The sequence below is a fragment of the Anomalospiza imberbis genome, chromosome 25, assembly GCF_031753505.1.
Source record: "Anomalospiza imberbis isolate Cuckoo-Finch-1a 21T00152 chromosome 25, ASM3175350v1, whole genome shotgun sequence".
NCBI classification, from domain to species: Eukaryota; Metazoa; Chordata; class Aves; order Passeriformes; family Viduidae; genus Anomalospiza; species Anomalospiza imberbis.
Window position 1 is genome coordinate 5,750,333 of NC_089705.1, and position 15,170 is coordinate 5,765,502.

Below are 15,170 nucleotides of genomic sequence, written 5' to 3' on the forward strand. Positions count from 1 at the left end.
CCGGAGCCCTCAACCCGGAGCCCTCAGCCCGGCCCGGAGCCCTCAGCCCGGAGCCCTCAGCCCGGCCCGGAGCCCTCAGCCCGGCCCGGGCACAGCCCGGAGCCCTCGGCCCGGAGCCCTCGGCCCGGAGCCCTCAGCCCGGCCCGGGTCACGTCAGCGCGGCCCCAGGTCGGTCCTGCCCGAGGGACGGGCGGGGCAGGGCCGGTCACACCTCCCGGACACGGAGGTGGCACATCCCGGAGACAAGCCCTGGTTCTTCCTGTTAAAACCAGCCCGGGTCCTGGGTTCACCCCAGTCCCCCAGGGCAGCGGCTCTCAGTGTTAATTAACTAATTAATCAACGGGGGTGGTCTCCGCAGGGGTACCAGCTCTGCCCTGCAGCCGTTCCCTGTTTTCCCCAGCCTCGCTTCCCAGGCTGGCCCCTGCGCAGGAAGGGCTTTGGGACGGCAGCGGGACCCTGCGGCCCGGGGCGGGGACAGAGCGCCGGGCAGCAGCGGGACCGGGACACTTCCCTCCCGGAGCGGCGGACCCAGCCTGAGCCCCCCGACCCGCCCCGTCCCGGGGCCCGGTGGGAGAGGGCGGGGAGGGCAAAGCTCACGGGGATTTCAGCCGGGGAGCGAGGACGGGGCCGGGAGCGAGCGGAAGGGTCCCGGGGGCCGAGGGGCAGAACGGACCCGGGCACCGGAATTACTCCGCAGCCCGGGGATACCCCAAGTCGCGGGGGTCTGGGCTGTCCCTACCAAAGGAAGCAGGGCAGAGCAGCACACCCGTGCCCCTGCCCGATCCCTCCCGGTTCCCCCGGTCTCTCACCCGCCGCTGCCGCCGCTCCCGCTCAGCCCCGTGAGGGGCGCGGCCCCTTTAAGGCCGGGCCTTGGCCCCGCCCCCCCCCGGCGCCACGCGCGCGGCTCCTCCATGGAAACGTGTCAGTGCTACGGGGCGGCAGCGGGGACAAAACACCGCGAGGGACGGCGGCCGCTGGTGCGCGCGAGAGGGGGCGGAGCCGGCGCGGGGAGCCCGGTGCCGCAGCGCCCCCTGGCGGCGGGAGGAGGCCGTTGCACCAAACGCCGATTACTGACTCAGTGCCCCAAAATCCCGATTTCCTGCCTCAATCCCCCGAACGGTGACCTCACAACCCCCAGATATTGCCCCATTCCGCCTCATTTCTGCAGCGTTCATTAGCGCAGCTTTGGTAATTGTTAAGAGTTTATTGAAGTCATGTGGAGAGGAGCACACGCAGCCTTCACACCTGCCCTGCCCCCTGAAAGGATGAAGTTCCTGCCTCCTCCCCAGCCCCCACAACTGAACTGTTCAATAAATTACTTTACAAAGAAGAGCTGGGGGCGGTTCCCAAGAACCTGAGCACCTGAGGAGCTCTCAGGGTGGAAGGAACTCCTGACCCCCCCAGCCCACGATGATGCAGTTTCCACGTACAAGAGGCACTTGGAACCAAACCAGCAGCAAAAGCTCCTCTGCTGGTCCAGCTGAATCGATTTTTTCGTAGTTTAGGCTATTAAATAATGTGTTTCTCGCTCCTGCTGTGCCGAGGTATCTTACAACAGATACACAGTGCAGCAGCACACCCCTGAAGGCGGAGGTGGCCCCAGGCTGAGCGCCAGGGGAGGTTTGGGCTCAGCCTTTGGCTGTTTGTGGAGGGCAGAGAAGGGAGGAAGGGACAGCCTGAGCTGGAGCCGGGCCCTAACTGCAAACCTGAGCTTGTCCTTGGCTCTGCGGGCAGGAGCTGCTGCTCTGCCCAGAGCTCTCCGCTGCTCCTCCACGTCCTCCCCTCTCCAAGGCACATGGGGACAGCCTCAAGGTCCAATATTAAACAATATAACGGGGTATTCTCTCATTTCTTCCTAATTCTGGTGGATTTGGAGCTTCCTCTCAAATGCTGAGCCAGGAAGGAGCTCGGGAGGTCAGACAGGAATCCCAGCCAGTGCTGGATCCTCAGTTTCTTGATCCAAGGAGAAATCCCACTCAGTGTCACAGTCTGCAGGAGGCCTGAGACACCTTGGAATTGGTTTTTCTGTTCAGGGCATTGCAGATGAAGGTGCCTGTGTCCATCAGCTTCTGGAGATCCACCCCCTGCATGGGAAAGGCCCAGGACATGCCTTGAGGGACATCTCCCACCACCCCAGGGTGCCCCACACCCCGTCCAGCCTGCCCTTGGGCGCTCCAGGGATCCAGGGGCAGCCACAGCTGCTCTGGGCACGTTGTGCCAGGGCCTGCCCACGCTCCCAGGGATCCAGGGGCAGCCACAGCTGCTCTGGGCACGCTGTGCCAGGGCCTGCCCACGCTCCCAAGGATCCAGGGGCAGCCACAGCTGCTCTGGGCACGCTGTGCCAGGGCCTGCCCACGCTCCCAGGGAGTATTTCTCCATCTCATGCTGCCCTCTGTCAAGGGGAAGCCATTCCCCCTGTCCTGTCAGCCCAGGCCCCCCAGCTGCCCCCACCCCTCTCAGGCTCCCCAGGCCTGTGCTGAGGCCTGAGCAGGGCCCTGAGCTGCCACTCACCGTGTGGATGCCCAGCCCGTTGAGCATGTACACCAAGTCCTCTGTGGCCACGTTCCCAGAGGCTCCCTGGGCATAGGGACACCCCCCAAGGCCGGCCACGGAAGCGTCCACCACGCTCACCCCCATCTGCAAACAAACCCCGAGTCAGGAGCTGCTCTGGAAGCACAAAATCTGCAATTCCCAAGCAAGCCCAAAAAACCCCAAGCAGAGCTGCCTCATTTGCGTGGCTGCCTCATCCCTGAAGTGTGCCAGGCCAGGCTGGATGGGGCTTGGAGCAGCCTGGGACAGCGGGAGATGGGCAGGGGGTGGGACAGGATGGGCTTTAAGGTCCTCCCAACCCAACCCGGCCACGAGTCTGTGACGCAGAGCAGGAATCCTACCTGGAGGGCCACCAGGATGTTGGCCAGGGCCTGTCCATAGGTGTCGTGGCAGTGGACAGCCAGAGCCCCCACGGGCACCTCCTTCATGACCACGGCCAGCATCTCCTTCATGCTGCCCGGGGTGCCCACGCCGATGGTGTCCCCCAGGGAGATCTCGTAGCACCCCATGGAGTACATCTTCTTGGAGACCTGGGCCACAGCCAGCACGGGCACTGAGAGGGCATCCTCCCCTCCCAGGGCTGATTCCTGCTGCACCACGATCCCCTGGACACTCCTCCTCCCTCCCCATGGCTGATTCCTGCTGCACCACGATCCCCTGGACACTCCTCCTCCCCTCCCAGGGCTGATTCCTGCTGCACCACGATCCCCTGGACACTCCTCCTTCCCTCCTAAAACTGATTCCTGCTGCACCACGATCCCCTGGACACTCCTCCTCCCTCCCCATGGCTGATTCCTGCTGCACCACGATCCCCTGGACACTCCTCCTCCCCTCCCAGGGCTGATTCCTGCTGCACCACGATCCCCTGGACACTCCTCCTTCCCTCCTAAAACTGATTCCTGCTGCACCACGATCCCCTGGACACTCCTCCTCCCTCCCAGGGCTGATTCCTGCTGCACCACGATCCCCTGGACACTCCTCCTCCCCTCCCAGGGCTGATTCCTGCTGCACCATGATCCCCTGGACACTCCTCCTCCCTCCCCATGGCTGATTCCTGCTGCACCACGATCCCCTGGACACTCCTCCATCCTCCCCAGAGCTGATTCCTGCTGCACCACGATCCCCTGGACACTCCTCCTCCCCTCCTAGAACTGATTCCTGCTGCACCACGATCCCCTGGACACTCCTCCATCCTCCCCAGGGCTGATTCCTGCTGCACCATGATCCCCTGGACACTCCTCCTCCACTCCCCAGGGCTGATTCCTGCTGCACCATGATCCCCTGGACACTCCTCCTCCACTCCCCAGAGCTGATTCCTGCTGCACCACGATCCCCTGGAAACTCCTCTCTGGGATTAAAATCCTGCAGGTGCCCCAACCTCCCTCAGTTCCCCATTTTCAGCTGGATTCAGTCTCTGAGAACCTGGATACTTCCTTAGGTTAAATGGTCTGGCGCATCCCCCAGTGCCCACTTCACATCCCTAAAAATAAATCAAAACCACCTCAGGAATTCTGGCTGTATTTGTGACTGACTCACCTCTGCAACTTTAGCTGCAGAAATCTTCCCTTCATAGGGACAGCCAAGGACACAGGAAACGTATCTGTGGTCAAAAAAATAAACCCCATACTTTTATCTGGAAAGGGCAGTGGGATTCTACTGGACAAACCAGTCAGGACTTGTGCATTTCCATGTCTTTAAGTTGGGAGAATCAATTTTCTACTCTAGTGGCCCAAGGTTACAGGATTTCACCAATTTCTCCTTCCATGGGTGTAAAGTTTGCCAAGATGAGCCCACAGGGCTGCTGGGGGTGTGATCTGTGCACTTCCATGTGGGATGTTTGCCAAGAAAATCTGATCCAAACTGGTTCTGGGTTATTCCAGAACGAATGTGGGCGAATTCCAGCAGGAACTCCTTACCCCCTGACAGGAATGCTGGCTTCCCTCGCTGCCCTCATGACCTCTTCAAACCTCTCCAGGCTCTCCTCGATGGAGCAGTTGATGTTTTTCCTGGTGAACAGCTCAGAGGCTGCCCCAAAGATCGACACCTCTTTGGCCCCTGCTGCCACCTGCAAATAAAAAATCCTAAACTGCAACCCCAGGACCTCTGAGGGTGAAAAAGACCCCTGAGATCAGCAGGTCCAAGCCTTACCCCAGCTCTTCTTAAATCAAAGCCAGGTGATTTTTCTTGTGAGGGAAATGACAAACAGAGCCACAACTTCATGATTTCATGGCCAAGAGTTGATCCAAGGCTTTCAGTGGCATCTCTTGGTAGGGATGTCTCAAACCAGCCCCATAAAACACCTCCCTTACAGAGGCTCTTCTGTTCCTAAATAAATCTGCCTTGCTCATTTAGACTTGAAGATCTTGGAGCTCCTCTCCACCTCCACGTCTCTGTGATCTACAATCTCTGCCCACAGCTCTCTCACTTTAGAGAAGCATTTTTCCCCCAAACAACCCAATCCTTCCCTCAGCTCATTCTGCAGCAAAACCACCGGGACACATCTGAGCTTGCCTTGGAAAGGGTGAAGCCACAGGAGCAAAGGATCAGATGGGATTGCAGAGTGGATACTGAGGTTTTCCCAGCCCTTACCGCTGCCTGGAAGCCCTTGAGGTTTGGAGTCAGCACGGGGTAACTGATCCCAGGTAACTGATTGATCCCCTGCATCACCTCGGTGTGATCAGCCATCTGCAAAGCAAGCCACAAAGCTCTCTCAGGGTCACAGGGGCCACTTCTGCCAGAAAATCATCACTGAACTTCCTTTTTCCGAAGGGAACAGAAATATGTAGGGATCAGGGCCTCTCCAAGCAAACAGAAGTGCAGCCTGTGAGGGGCCAGGGGTCACCCAGCCAGGCCAACGTCACAGCCAGCTCTGTGTGCGACCTGTCTGTCCCTCCGCTCTTTCCAGGGTCCAAAGGGAAGCTCTGGGACATTTTAACTCCTCTGCTGGTCCTGCCCAGTAACAGGGATTTGGGAGCAAGCAGAACCACTGGGTTGCTGTGCTTTTAGACCACACCACTGCAAATCCTGTCTGACACTGACCTGAGGAACCCACTTGGGGGACACGAAGCTGGTGGCCTCTATGACCTGCAGCCCCGTCTCTGACAGCATGTTGATTAAATTGATCTTCACTGGGGTGGGCACAAGGTTCTAAGAAGAAAAGAAAAATGGCCTAAAGTTATTATTGTTTCCACAATCAACTATTGCACCACTGGGAAAAAAAAAAAAAAAAAAAAAAGAAGTGCATTTTTGACATCAAAAAAGCAGCATTTAAAGAAAAACTGCCCATTGGCGGGCACAGGGGGGTGTTTGGGGGATTTGGCCGGAGAACGCCCCCCGGGAGGTGCAGGGAGCCCGGACCCGCCGCTACCTTCTCGTTCTGGAGCCCGTCGCGGGGTCCCACCTCCACCACCTTCACTCGCTTCGGGTACGCCCCGCTCGCCGCCGCAGCGGAGCTCACCTGGCACGGAGGGCAGAGTCAGCCGAGCCCGCGGAGCCCCGGCCCCGCTGTGCCCCAGCCACAGCCGCGCCTGGCTCCGTCCCGGTGCCGGTGCCGGTTCCCCCGGCTGGCCCCGCTCCTCCCCGGCCCCGTCCCGGTGCCGGTCCCCCGGCTGGCCCCGCTCCTCCCCGGCCCCGTCCCGGTGCCGGTTCCCCCGGCTGGCCCCGCTCCTCCCCGGCCCCGCCTGGCTCCGTCCCGGTGCCGGTTCCCCCGGCTGGCCCCGCTCCTCCCCGGCCCCGCCTGGCTCCGTCCCGGTGCCGGTTCCCCCGGCTGGCCCCGCTCCTCCCCGGCCCCGCCTGGCTCTGTCCGGTGCCGGTTCCCCCGGCTGGCCCCGCTCCTCCCCGGCCCCGCCTGGCTCCGTCCCGGTGCCGGTTCCCCCGGCTGGCCCCGCTCCTCCCCGGCCCCGCCTGGCTCTGTCCGGTGCCGGTTCCCCCGGCTGGCCCCGCTCCTCCCCGGCCCCGCCTGGCTCTGTCCGGTGCCGGTTCCCCCGGCTGGCCCCGCTCCTCCCCGGCCCCGCCTGGCTCCGTCCCGGTGCCGGTTCCCCGGCTGGCCCCGCTCCTCCCCGGCCCCGCCTGGCCCCGTCCCGGTGCCGGTTCCCCCGGCTGGCCCCGCTCCTCCCCGGCCCCGCCTGGCTCTGTCCGGTGCCGGTTCCCCCGGCTGGCCCCGCTCCTCCCCGGCCCCGCCTGGCTCCGTCCCGGTGCCGGTTCCCCCGGCTGGCCCCGCTCCTCCCCGGCTCCGTCCCGGTGCCGGTTCCCCCGGCTGGCTCCGCTCCTCCCCGGCCCCGCCTGGCTCTGTCCGGTGCCGGTTCCCCCGGCTGGCCCCGCTCCTCCCCGGCCCCGCCTGGCTCTGTCCGGTGCCCCGCTCCCTCACGGGCCGCAGCGATCCCGCCCAGCGCGGCAGCAGCCGCCGCGCCGCCGCCATGTCCGCCGCGCTCACGTGACCGCACACACCCCCAACACGTGATAGCATGGTAGGCGTGGCCCCGCCGGTCACGTGAGCGCTCCCCACGTGGCACCGGCGGGGCGCTGTCCCCGGGGCCCGTCCGGTCCCGTCCGCCCCTCCGGTCCCTTGTCGCCGTCCGCAGCCGTCCCGTACCTGTCCCCAGGCGCCGTCCCACGGCGCGGAGCCCGTGTCGCAGCGCGGCATCTTTCCCTCCGGCACTGCCCGGCGGCGCCACCCGCCGCGCACTTATAGCGGCGGCTTTGGCGCTGCCCGGCGCGCTGAGCAAACACGGGCGCTGTTTGTTCTGGGGCGGGCCCCGCTCCGCGCCAGGGGTCACCGGCGTGATGGGGTTGTGAGGCAAAGAGGCCATCGCTCTGTTGTCGCTTTTTGTCCCATTTTTTTTGTTTGTAGCGGCGTCATCAGCGGAGCCGCGCGGCGCTCCTGTGAGCGGGTCCCTCCGGCCCCCGCGGCCGGTTCTCTGGATGTTTGTCAGCGAGTAACGGCCCCCACGGCACCAGCTCCGCACGGGGCCCAGCCCTGGGGCTCTGCTCAAGCTCAGCTCCGAGTGTCCTGGCAGGTTTTGCTGGGACGGGAACAAAACACAGCCTGCCTTCAGGACAAGCTGTGCTCCTGGGAGCAGTTCCATCACTCACACACACATTGTTCAACCCTTCTTGAGAAGCTCAGCATCCACGCAGGAAACCTGCTCTCACTGGAACTCAAAGTTCACAAGTTCAGGAGTGCAAGCAGAAGTCACAAGTGCAACTCAGAACGGTGGAGTCTCTTCAGTTCATGAATAACAAATCCTTTTGTTGTAGCTGTCTCCAGCAGAACATCAATAAAAGTTTGTTGATGGATTTGTATCATATTTTTAACAGATTATTTCTTCCAGATCACTTCCAGCAAGCTTCCATTAGATTTATTCATCATGGAAGCAGCTGATCACAACTGTTCCAACCAACACCAAAGTAACACAAGGCAACAGAGACTGCAGGAGAGATTCTCTCAAGTGAAAAATAATGTATTCAACATGAAACATAAAAATCCTCTTGGGTTCAATCAAAAAGAGAGGCAGTGGGAGATGCTGTGTCCCCCCCACAGGCATCACTTCACACCCTCGAGCTTCACCACCCAGCCAGACTGAGGAGGGAGAGGAGACGGCAGCACGTAGGGCAGGGTTATGAGCATCCCTTTCCCTGGCTGGTTCTGCCACTTCAGAGTGCCACCAAACCCCAGCAATGTCACCTGCAGAGGAAGGAAGGGGACACTCAGCTGGAGCTCAGCAGGCCCCCTCGGCACAGCCCAGCATTCCCCAGAGGCCCTGCAGGGCCCCAGCCGTGGCTCACGTGGCACAGGGGGTGACACAGGGGGTGTTTTGAGGCCACGCCAGGCTCCAGTTTGTTGTTTGGGGTTTGTTTGTTGCTGATGCTTTGCCCCTGTTTGTTCAGAGCAAAGGACACTGCAACATTTGCGTCACGGTGACATCTGCCACGAGCAGGGCACTGCACCTGGGCTGGAGCTGGGCTGCAGGACAGCCACTCCTGCTCTGGGGGTATTGCTTCCCTCCCCTGCAACAACAGGATCAAAACACTCCAGAACAGGAATCTTCCCTGGCAGCCATCAGCCTGTCCTGGCAACTCCTGTCCCACGTTCCACGTGAGCCAAAGCCTGGGGAACAGCCTGGGGTGCTGCAAGGAGCACACAGCGAACAGCTCCCCACTGCCCCCAGCTCCTAAACAAATCCAGGCTGGCCCTTCCCAGCCCACAAATGCCCCCAAAGGGGCTCTCAGTGTGTCTTAAGTCCCTCACCTGTGTGCCTGGGGCAGGAATGGGCGAGGACAGGTGCAGGACACTGTCCAGAGGCCAGAGCAGGAAGATGGCAAAGACCACTGGTCCCTTGGAGGTGTACCTGAGAGAGATGGAGTTCAGCGGGTGAAGGGCACCATACACAAACCTGACCTTTCCAGACAGCACGAGAACACTGCCTTGCCTTCTGTCACCACACAGGGGTCACCTACTCCCCCTGACTCCAAATTTAGGAAAAGAGAAGAAATAAACATCAGCTCAGCCGGTCTGAGAGCAGAGCCCTTACCAGACTGTGTCTGTGGTGTTCTCCATCTGCACCCTCCAAGGCTGGGATTCATAAATCGCCTCCCCATTGGTGTCCAGCCACCTCCCAAGGGCCAGGAGTCTTTCTTGGAAGATGGGGACAATCACCCCTTCCTTTGTAGGTCCCACATTGAGGAGGTAGTTGCCACCCAAACTCACAGTCTGCACCAGCTCCTGTGGCAGATAAAGCAAGGTAACATTATCTTCACCTCAGACAACACAGGAACTAAAGCGTTTTATCCTCATCAGCTACTCCAGAAGCCTCTAACTGCCAGCAACCCTCCCCCAGGCTATTTCCATTTCAGGTTTCTCACCTCAATCATACTCATTTCATCCATCACCTCAGCCAGGCTCATGTTGCTGCGGTAGCCCCAGGAGAGCCTGTCCAGGGAGGAGCACATCTCCCACTTGTGATCTGGCAGGGTGCCTGGCCTGTACTTGTCAGCACAGTTGTAGAAACCCCCGTGGCGGCAGGAGCAGCCCCGACCCCAGCGATCGTTGACAACCACGGTGTCCTGAGAGGAGAAAAACAGCTCAGGACACAGATCCTTTTCTTCCTGGGCTGTCCAGCTGGCAGCCACCCCTCTGAGGAAGCACCTAGAAATTCCCAGTGTAATGGAAAGCCCTCCTGAGAAGGCTGGATCCCTCCCTCTGCTCGCTCCTGGCCTGAGCCTCCCACCAGCATCCACCAAAGGTCAGTGGAGCTGCCACAGCAGCACAGTCAAGGTTCTCTTTTTGTCAGAGGATAAAACACATTTGCCAAACGTCAAGGAGGTTTCTGGTTTGACCACGCATCCCACAGCTTCCTGCCCTTCCACACCCACCCAGTGCCAGGAGGGGCAGCAGGCACCGGTACCTTGACGGGGCTGTCGTTATAGAGCCAGGCAAGGAAAGAGGTGGAATTCCAGTAGGAATCCGGAGCTTCCCAGTCCCCATCCGACCAGATCAGGTCTGGTTTGTATCTAAGGGAGATAGATGTTGTTTCAAGGAGGCTTATCTGCTCCTGCCACACTGTGTTTCTTGGGTGTGGGCTCGTTTCGTTTCCCCTTCCCACTGTCTGGCATCACCAGGAGGCTTTTGCTTCATTTTCTGCTTCACACAAAGCTCTAAGGGAGGTTCTTGCAGCAGCAAAGAACAAGGTGTTGATCCACAGCTCAAGAGAGGGTGCAGTTCTTCAAAAAAACCCAGAATTTGGCACTCAAAGGAGATTAGAAGGCACATTCTTGAGCTGGGACAACAAGCCACAGGCCCAAGCCTTTTATTTTTGTCAGCAAGGGGAAGCAAGGCGAGGATGCAAATTCACACTGAAAACAATTTTCTGTTCTACTAAATACTGAACAGTTTGTTCCACCTCCAGCCACCATGCACAAGGGCAGGATTAAAGGGAATTGCTTTTGCAGGAAAAATTTGTCCCTGCCTTATTCTACAGATTAGACCTTCCACACATCAAAAGTGAACCCCTTTTCTAATTACCACAAATTATTACTGCTTAGCAAAGAGGATTTTCCTTGGCAAAACTCCACATTTCTCTTCTTTGCACCCACTTTGCACCTTTCTCTACAGGACTGAAACCAGGCAACGCTGGTGATTCTGAACTGGTTGTGGCTCTTACTTTAAGACAAGGTCATAAAGTTCTGGCATCGTCTTCTTTAAAACGAAGCTCTGGGTCTTGAAGTCACTTTGTTTGTCAGCGAGGTAGAGAGGGTTAAACCACTCCATCAGGGAGTGGTACAGCCCATAACGGAGGTTGCTGAAGGACAAAACACAGAGGGAAGAGTTAGGCTTCAGTGGGGATTAAAAAGCAGTGGAAATTAAATTACTGGCTTTGTAATTTTTCATCATTTGCAAGCACTCTGTTTTTCACACTGAGCTCGGGGTGTTCTGCTGTTTGTCAGGCAGAGCCAGGAGGATTCACGGCTCTCAAAGCAGAGCTCTCTGGCAGGGCCGTACCTCTCCCTGAGGGCTTCTCCCAGCTCTCCCACCAGGTCCCGGTGGGGCCCTGTATCCACTGAATTCCAGTTCCAGGACACTGGTGACCCCCAGTTGGTGAAGCCCTCGTGGTGCTTGGTGGTCAGGACCACGTATCTGAGAGGAGAAAGGAACAGCTGAGATATTTCCCACCCCCACTGCAAACCAGCCACTAAAACACAAGGCACCGGATAACCACGCTGTGAGGAGCCCTCTGACACTATCCTTGGGATTTAGAAGCAAATACAAGAATAAGAGAGGATTTTAGTGGATTTTAATGCTGGGAAAGAATGAACAGTCAATACTTAGCAAGAAGCAAGACCTGTCATCTCCTCAGCACCCTGGGCATGAGCCCTCAGGGATGTCCAGCACTGTTCAGGCACCCCCAGTCCCTCAGAGATCCCCGAATTTTCCCCTTCCACCCCCTCAGAGACCCCTGCATCTTCTTGGGAACAGCCCCATATGCTTCCCAAGCTTTTCCATCCCCTCAGGGACTCCCAGACCTCCCCCCTCATTCCCTCTGGGACTCCCAGACACGCTCTTCTATCGGCTCAGTGACCAGGGGCCTCCACTGCCTCAGAAATGGCTCCTCCATCCCCTCAGGGACGCTGAGACCCACCATCCATCCCCTCAGGGACCCCTGGCCATGGCACTCATCCCCTCAGGGATCCCCCATCCCCTCAGGGACCCCCCATCCCCTCAGGGACCCCCCATCTCCTCAGGGACCCCTGGCCATGGCACTCATCCCCTCAGGGACCCCCCATCCCCTCAGGGACCCCCCATCCCCTCAGGGACCCCCGGCCATGGCACTCATCCCCTCAGGGATCCCCCATCCCCTCAGGGACCCCCCATCCCCTCAGGGACCCCCCATCTCCTCAGGGACCCCTGGCCATGGCACTCATCCCCTCAGGGACCCCTCATCCCCTCAGGGACCCCCGGCCATGACACTCATCCCCTCAGGGACCCCCAATCCCCTCAGGGACCCCCCATCTCCTCAGGGACCCCCCATCCCCTCAGGGACCCCCCATCCCCTCAGGGACCCCTGGCCATGGCACTCATCCCCTCAGGGACCCCTCATCCCCTCAGGGACCCCCCAATCCCCTCAGGGACCCCTGGCCATGGCACTCATCCCCTCAGGGACCCCCCATCCCCTCAGGGATCCCCCATCCCCTCAGGGATCCCCCAATCCCCTCAGGGACCCCTGGCCATGGCACTCATCCCCTCAGGGACCCCCCATCCCCTCAGGGATCCCCCAATCCCCTCAGGGACCCCTGGCCATGGCACTCATCCCCTCAGGGACCCCCCAATCCCCTCAGGGACCCACCATCCCCTCAGGGACCCCTGGCCATGGCACTCATCCCCTCAGGGACCCACCATCCCCTCAGGGACCCCTGGCCATGGCACTCATCCCCTCAGGGACCCACCATCCCCTCAGGGACCCCTGGCCATGGCACTCATCCCCTCAGGGACCCACCATCCCCTCAGGGACCCCTGGCCATGGCACTCATCCCCTCAGGGATCCCCCATCCCCTCAGGGACCCCAACTCCGGCCATCCCAGCGCTGACCTGGCCCCGGCCCGCTGGAAGAGCTGTGCCCACTGTCGGGGCTGGAAGTCGTGCGCGGTGAAACGGGGCGCGAACTCCGCGTAGGTGGTGCCGGGCGGGAAGCGGCGGCGCACGAAGCGCTCGTAGGCGGCATCGTGCTGGCCCTGCCAGTGCCACCAGAACCACTCGGAGCCCCAGGCCGGCACGGAGAACACCCCCCAGTGCACGAACACCCCCACCTTGGCCCGGTCGAACCAGGCCGGCAGCGGCCGCGCGTCCAGGCTGGCCCAGTCCGGGCGGTACCGGGGCGCGGCCAGGCCCGGGCCCAGCGCGGCCGCCGCACCGAGCAGCGCCAGCGCCGCCATGGCCCCGTGACGTCACCAACGCCGCGGCTCCCCGCGGGCCGCGGGTTCGAGACTGCGGCCCGACCGCTGCCCGGGGCCACGGCGGGGATACCCCGGGAGGGATGGAGGGATAGCCCCAGCCATCCGGGAATAGCCCGGGAATGGATGGAGGGATAGCCCCAGCCATCCGGGAATACCCCGGGAGGGATGGAGAGATAGCCCCAGCCATCCGGGAATACCCCGGGAGGGATGGAGGGATAGCCCCAGCCATCCGGGAATACCCCGGGAATGGATGGAGGGATAGCCCCAACCATCCGGGAATACCCCGGGAGGGATAGCCCCAACCATCCGGGAATACCCCGGGGATGGATGGAGGGATAGCCCCAGCCATCCGGGAATAGCCCGGGAGGGATGGAGGGATAGCCCCAGCCATCCGGGAATACCCCAGGGATGGAGGGATAGCCCCAGCCATCCGGGAATACCCCGGGGATGGATGGAGGGATAGCCCCAGCCATCCGGGAATAGCCCGGGGATGGATGGAGGGATAGCCCCAGCGATCCGGGAATACCCCGGGAGGGATGGAGGGATAGCCCCAACAATCTGGGAATATCCCAGGAATGGATGGAGGGATAACCCCAACCATCGGGGTATATACCAGGAATGGATGGAGGGATAGCCCCAGCGATCCGGGAATACCCCGGGGATGGATGGAGGGATAGCCCCAACCATCCGGGAATAGCCCGGGGATGGATGGAGGGATAGCCCCAACCATCCGGGAATAGCCCGGGGATGGATGGAGGGATAGCCCCAGCCATCCGGGAATAGCCCGGGAGGGATGGAGGGATAGCCCCAGCCATCCGGGAATACCCCGGGAATGGATGGAGGGATAGCCCCAGCGATCCGGGAATACCCCGGGAATGGATGGAGGGATAGCCTCAACCATCCGGGAATATCCCAGGAATGGACGGAGGGATAGCCCCAACCATCCGGGAATACCCCGGGAATGGATGGAGGGATAGCCCCAGCCATCCGGGAATATCCCGGGAATGGATGGAGGGATAGCCCCAACCATCCGGGAATACCCCGGGAATGGATGGAGGGATAGCCCCAGCCATCCGGGAATAGCCCGGGAATGGATGGAGGGATAGCCCAAACCATCCGGGAATACCCCGGGAATGGATGGAGGGATAGCCCCAACCATCCGGGAATGGATGGAGGGATAGCCCCAGCCATCCGGGAATACCCCGGGAATGGATGGAGGGATAGCCCCAGCCATCCGGGAATACCCCGGGAATGGATGGAGGGATAGCCCCAGCCATCCGGGAATACCCCGGGAATGGATGGAGGGATAGCCCCAGCCATCCGGGAATACCCCGGGAGGGATGGAGGGATAGCCCCAACCATCTGGGAATACCCCGGGAGGGATGGAGGGATAGCCCCAACCATCGGGGAATACCCCAGGAATGGATGGAGGGATAGCCCCAACCATCCGGGAATACCCCGGGAGGGATGGAGGGATAGCCCCAACCATCGGGGAATATCCCAGGAATGGATGGAGGGATAGCCCCAACCATCCGGGAATACCCCGGGAATGGATGGAGGGATAGCCCCAACCATCCGGGAATACCCCGGGGATGGAGGGATAGCCCCAGCGATCCGGGAATACCCCGGGAGGGATGGAGGGATAGCCCCAGCGATCCGGGAATACCCCGGGAATGGAGGGATAGCCCCAACCATCCGGGAATATCCTGGGAGGGATGGAGGGATAGCCCCAACCATCGGGGAATATCCCGGGAGGGATGGAGGGACATTGAGGAATAACCCCAACCATCCACCCTGTGCACCCCTGGAGCGGTGTCCAAAGGCTCCTGGAGCTCTGGCAGCCTTGGGGCCGTGCCCATTCCCTGGGGAGCCTGGGCAGCGCATCCTCTGGGACACAGGGCAGAGTGCAAGGGCCTCGTGGCCATGCCCCAGGCAGGCTCATTCCTGCTGGAGGCATTTTGGGAGCTGGCAGGAGCCCAGCTGCTCCAGGTCACTGGCGAAGGGCCCTGTCCCACTTCATTGTCCATTCAGCTAAAAGTGCTGCTTTTGCGTAATTTGCAAAAAAACAACCCCAATCAAGTTCCTCATGCTCAAAGTATCTGCCCCAGTTTGGGCTTAAACTTGTCACCTGGAGAACTTTGTACACCAGGAAAGAAAAGGAAGAAAAACCTGGG

General features: G+C 60.8%; 2 protein-coding genes across 4 annotated transcripts; both read right to left on the reverse strand.

The window, feature by feature from the left end:
• Positions 1 to 1,890: 1,890 nt before the first annotated feature.
• HMGCL (3-hydroxy-3-methylglutaryl-CoA lyase) lies at positions 1,891 to 7,207 on the reverse strand. 3 transcript variants are annotated; one of them, XM_068172875.1, is made up of 9 exons: positions 7,142 to 7,207; positions 5,918 to 6,007; positions 5,590 to 5,697; positions 5,140 to 5,235; positions 4,467 to 4,615; positions 4,087 to 4,150; positions 2,892 to 3,080; positions 2,512 to 2,637; positions 1,891 to 2,084 (listed from the first exon to the last, which is right to left on the reverse strand). In XM_068172875.1, the coding sequence occupies exons 1-9, from the start codon at positions 7,190 to 7,192 to the stop codon at positions 1,983 to 1,985; spliced, it is 975 nt and encodes a 324-aa protein (XP_068028976.1). In that variant the 5' UTR covers positions 7,193 to 7,207; the 3' UTR covers positions 1,891 to 1,982. The 3 variants fall into 3 exon arrangements, with proteins under 3 accessions (XP_068028976.1, XP_068028974.1, XP_068028977.1); XM_068172873.1 differs by lacking the exon at positions 7,142 to 7,207 and adding an exon at positions 6,917 to 6,983; XM_068172876.1 differs by lacking the exon at positions 5,918 to 6,007.
• A 781-nt stretch (positions 7,208 to 7,988) lies between these two features.
• On the reverse strand, positions 7,989 to 13,002 carry FUCA1 (alpha-L-fucosidase 1). The gene is made up of 8 exons (XM_068172865.1): positions 12,632 to 13,002; positions 11,048 to 11,182; positions 10,710 to 10,847; positions 9,954 to 10,059; positions 9,412 to 9,612; positions 9,081 to 9,271; positions 8,798 to 8,897; positions 7,989 to 8,233 (listed from the first exon to the last, which is right to left on the reverse strand). The coding sequence occupies exons 1-8, from the start codon at positions 12,973 to 12,975 to the stop codon at positions 8,093 to 8,095; spliced, it is 1,356 nt and encodes a 451-aa protein (XP_068028966.1). The 5' UTR covers positions 12,976 to 13,002; the 3' UTR covers positions 7,989 to 8,092.
• Between the last annotated feature and the right edge of the window lie 2,168 nt (positions 13,003 to 15,170).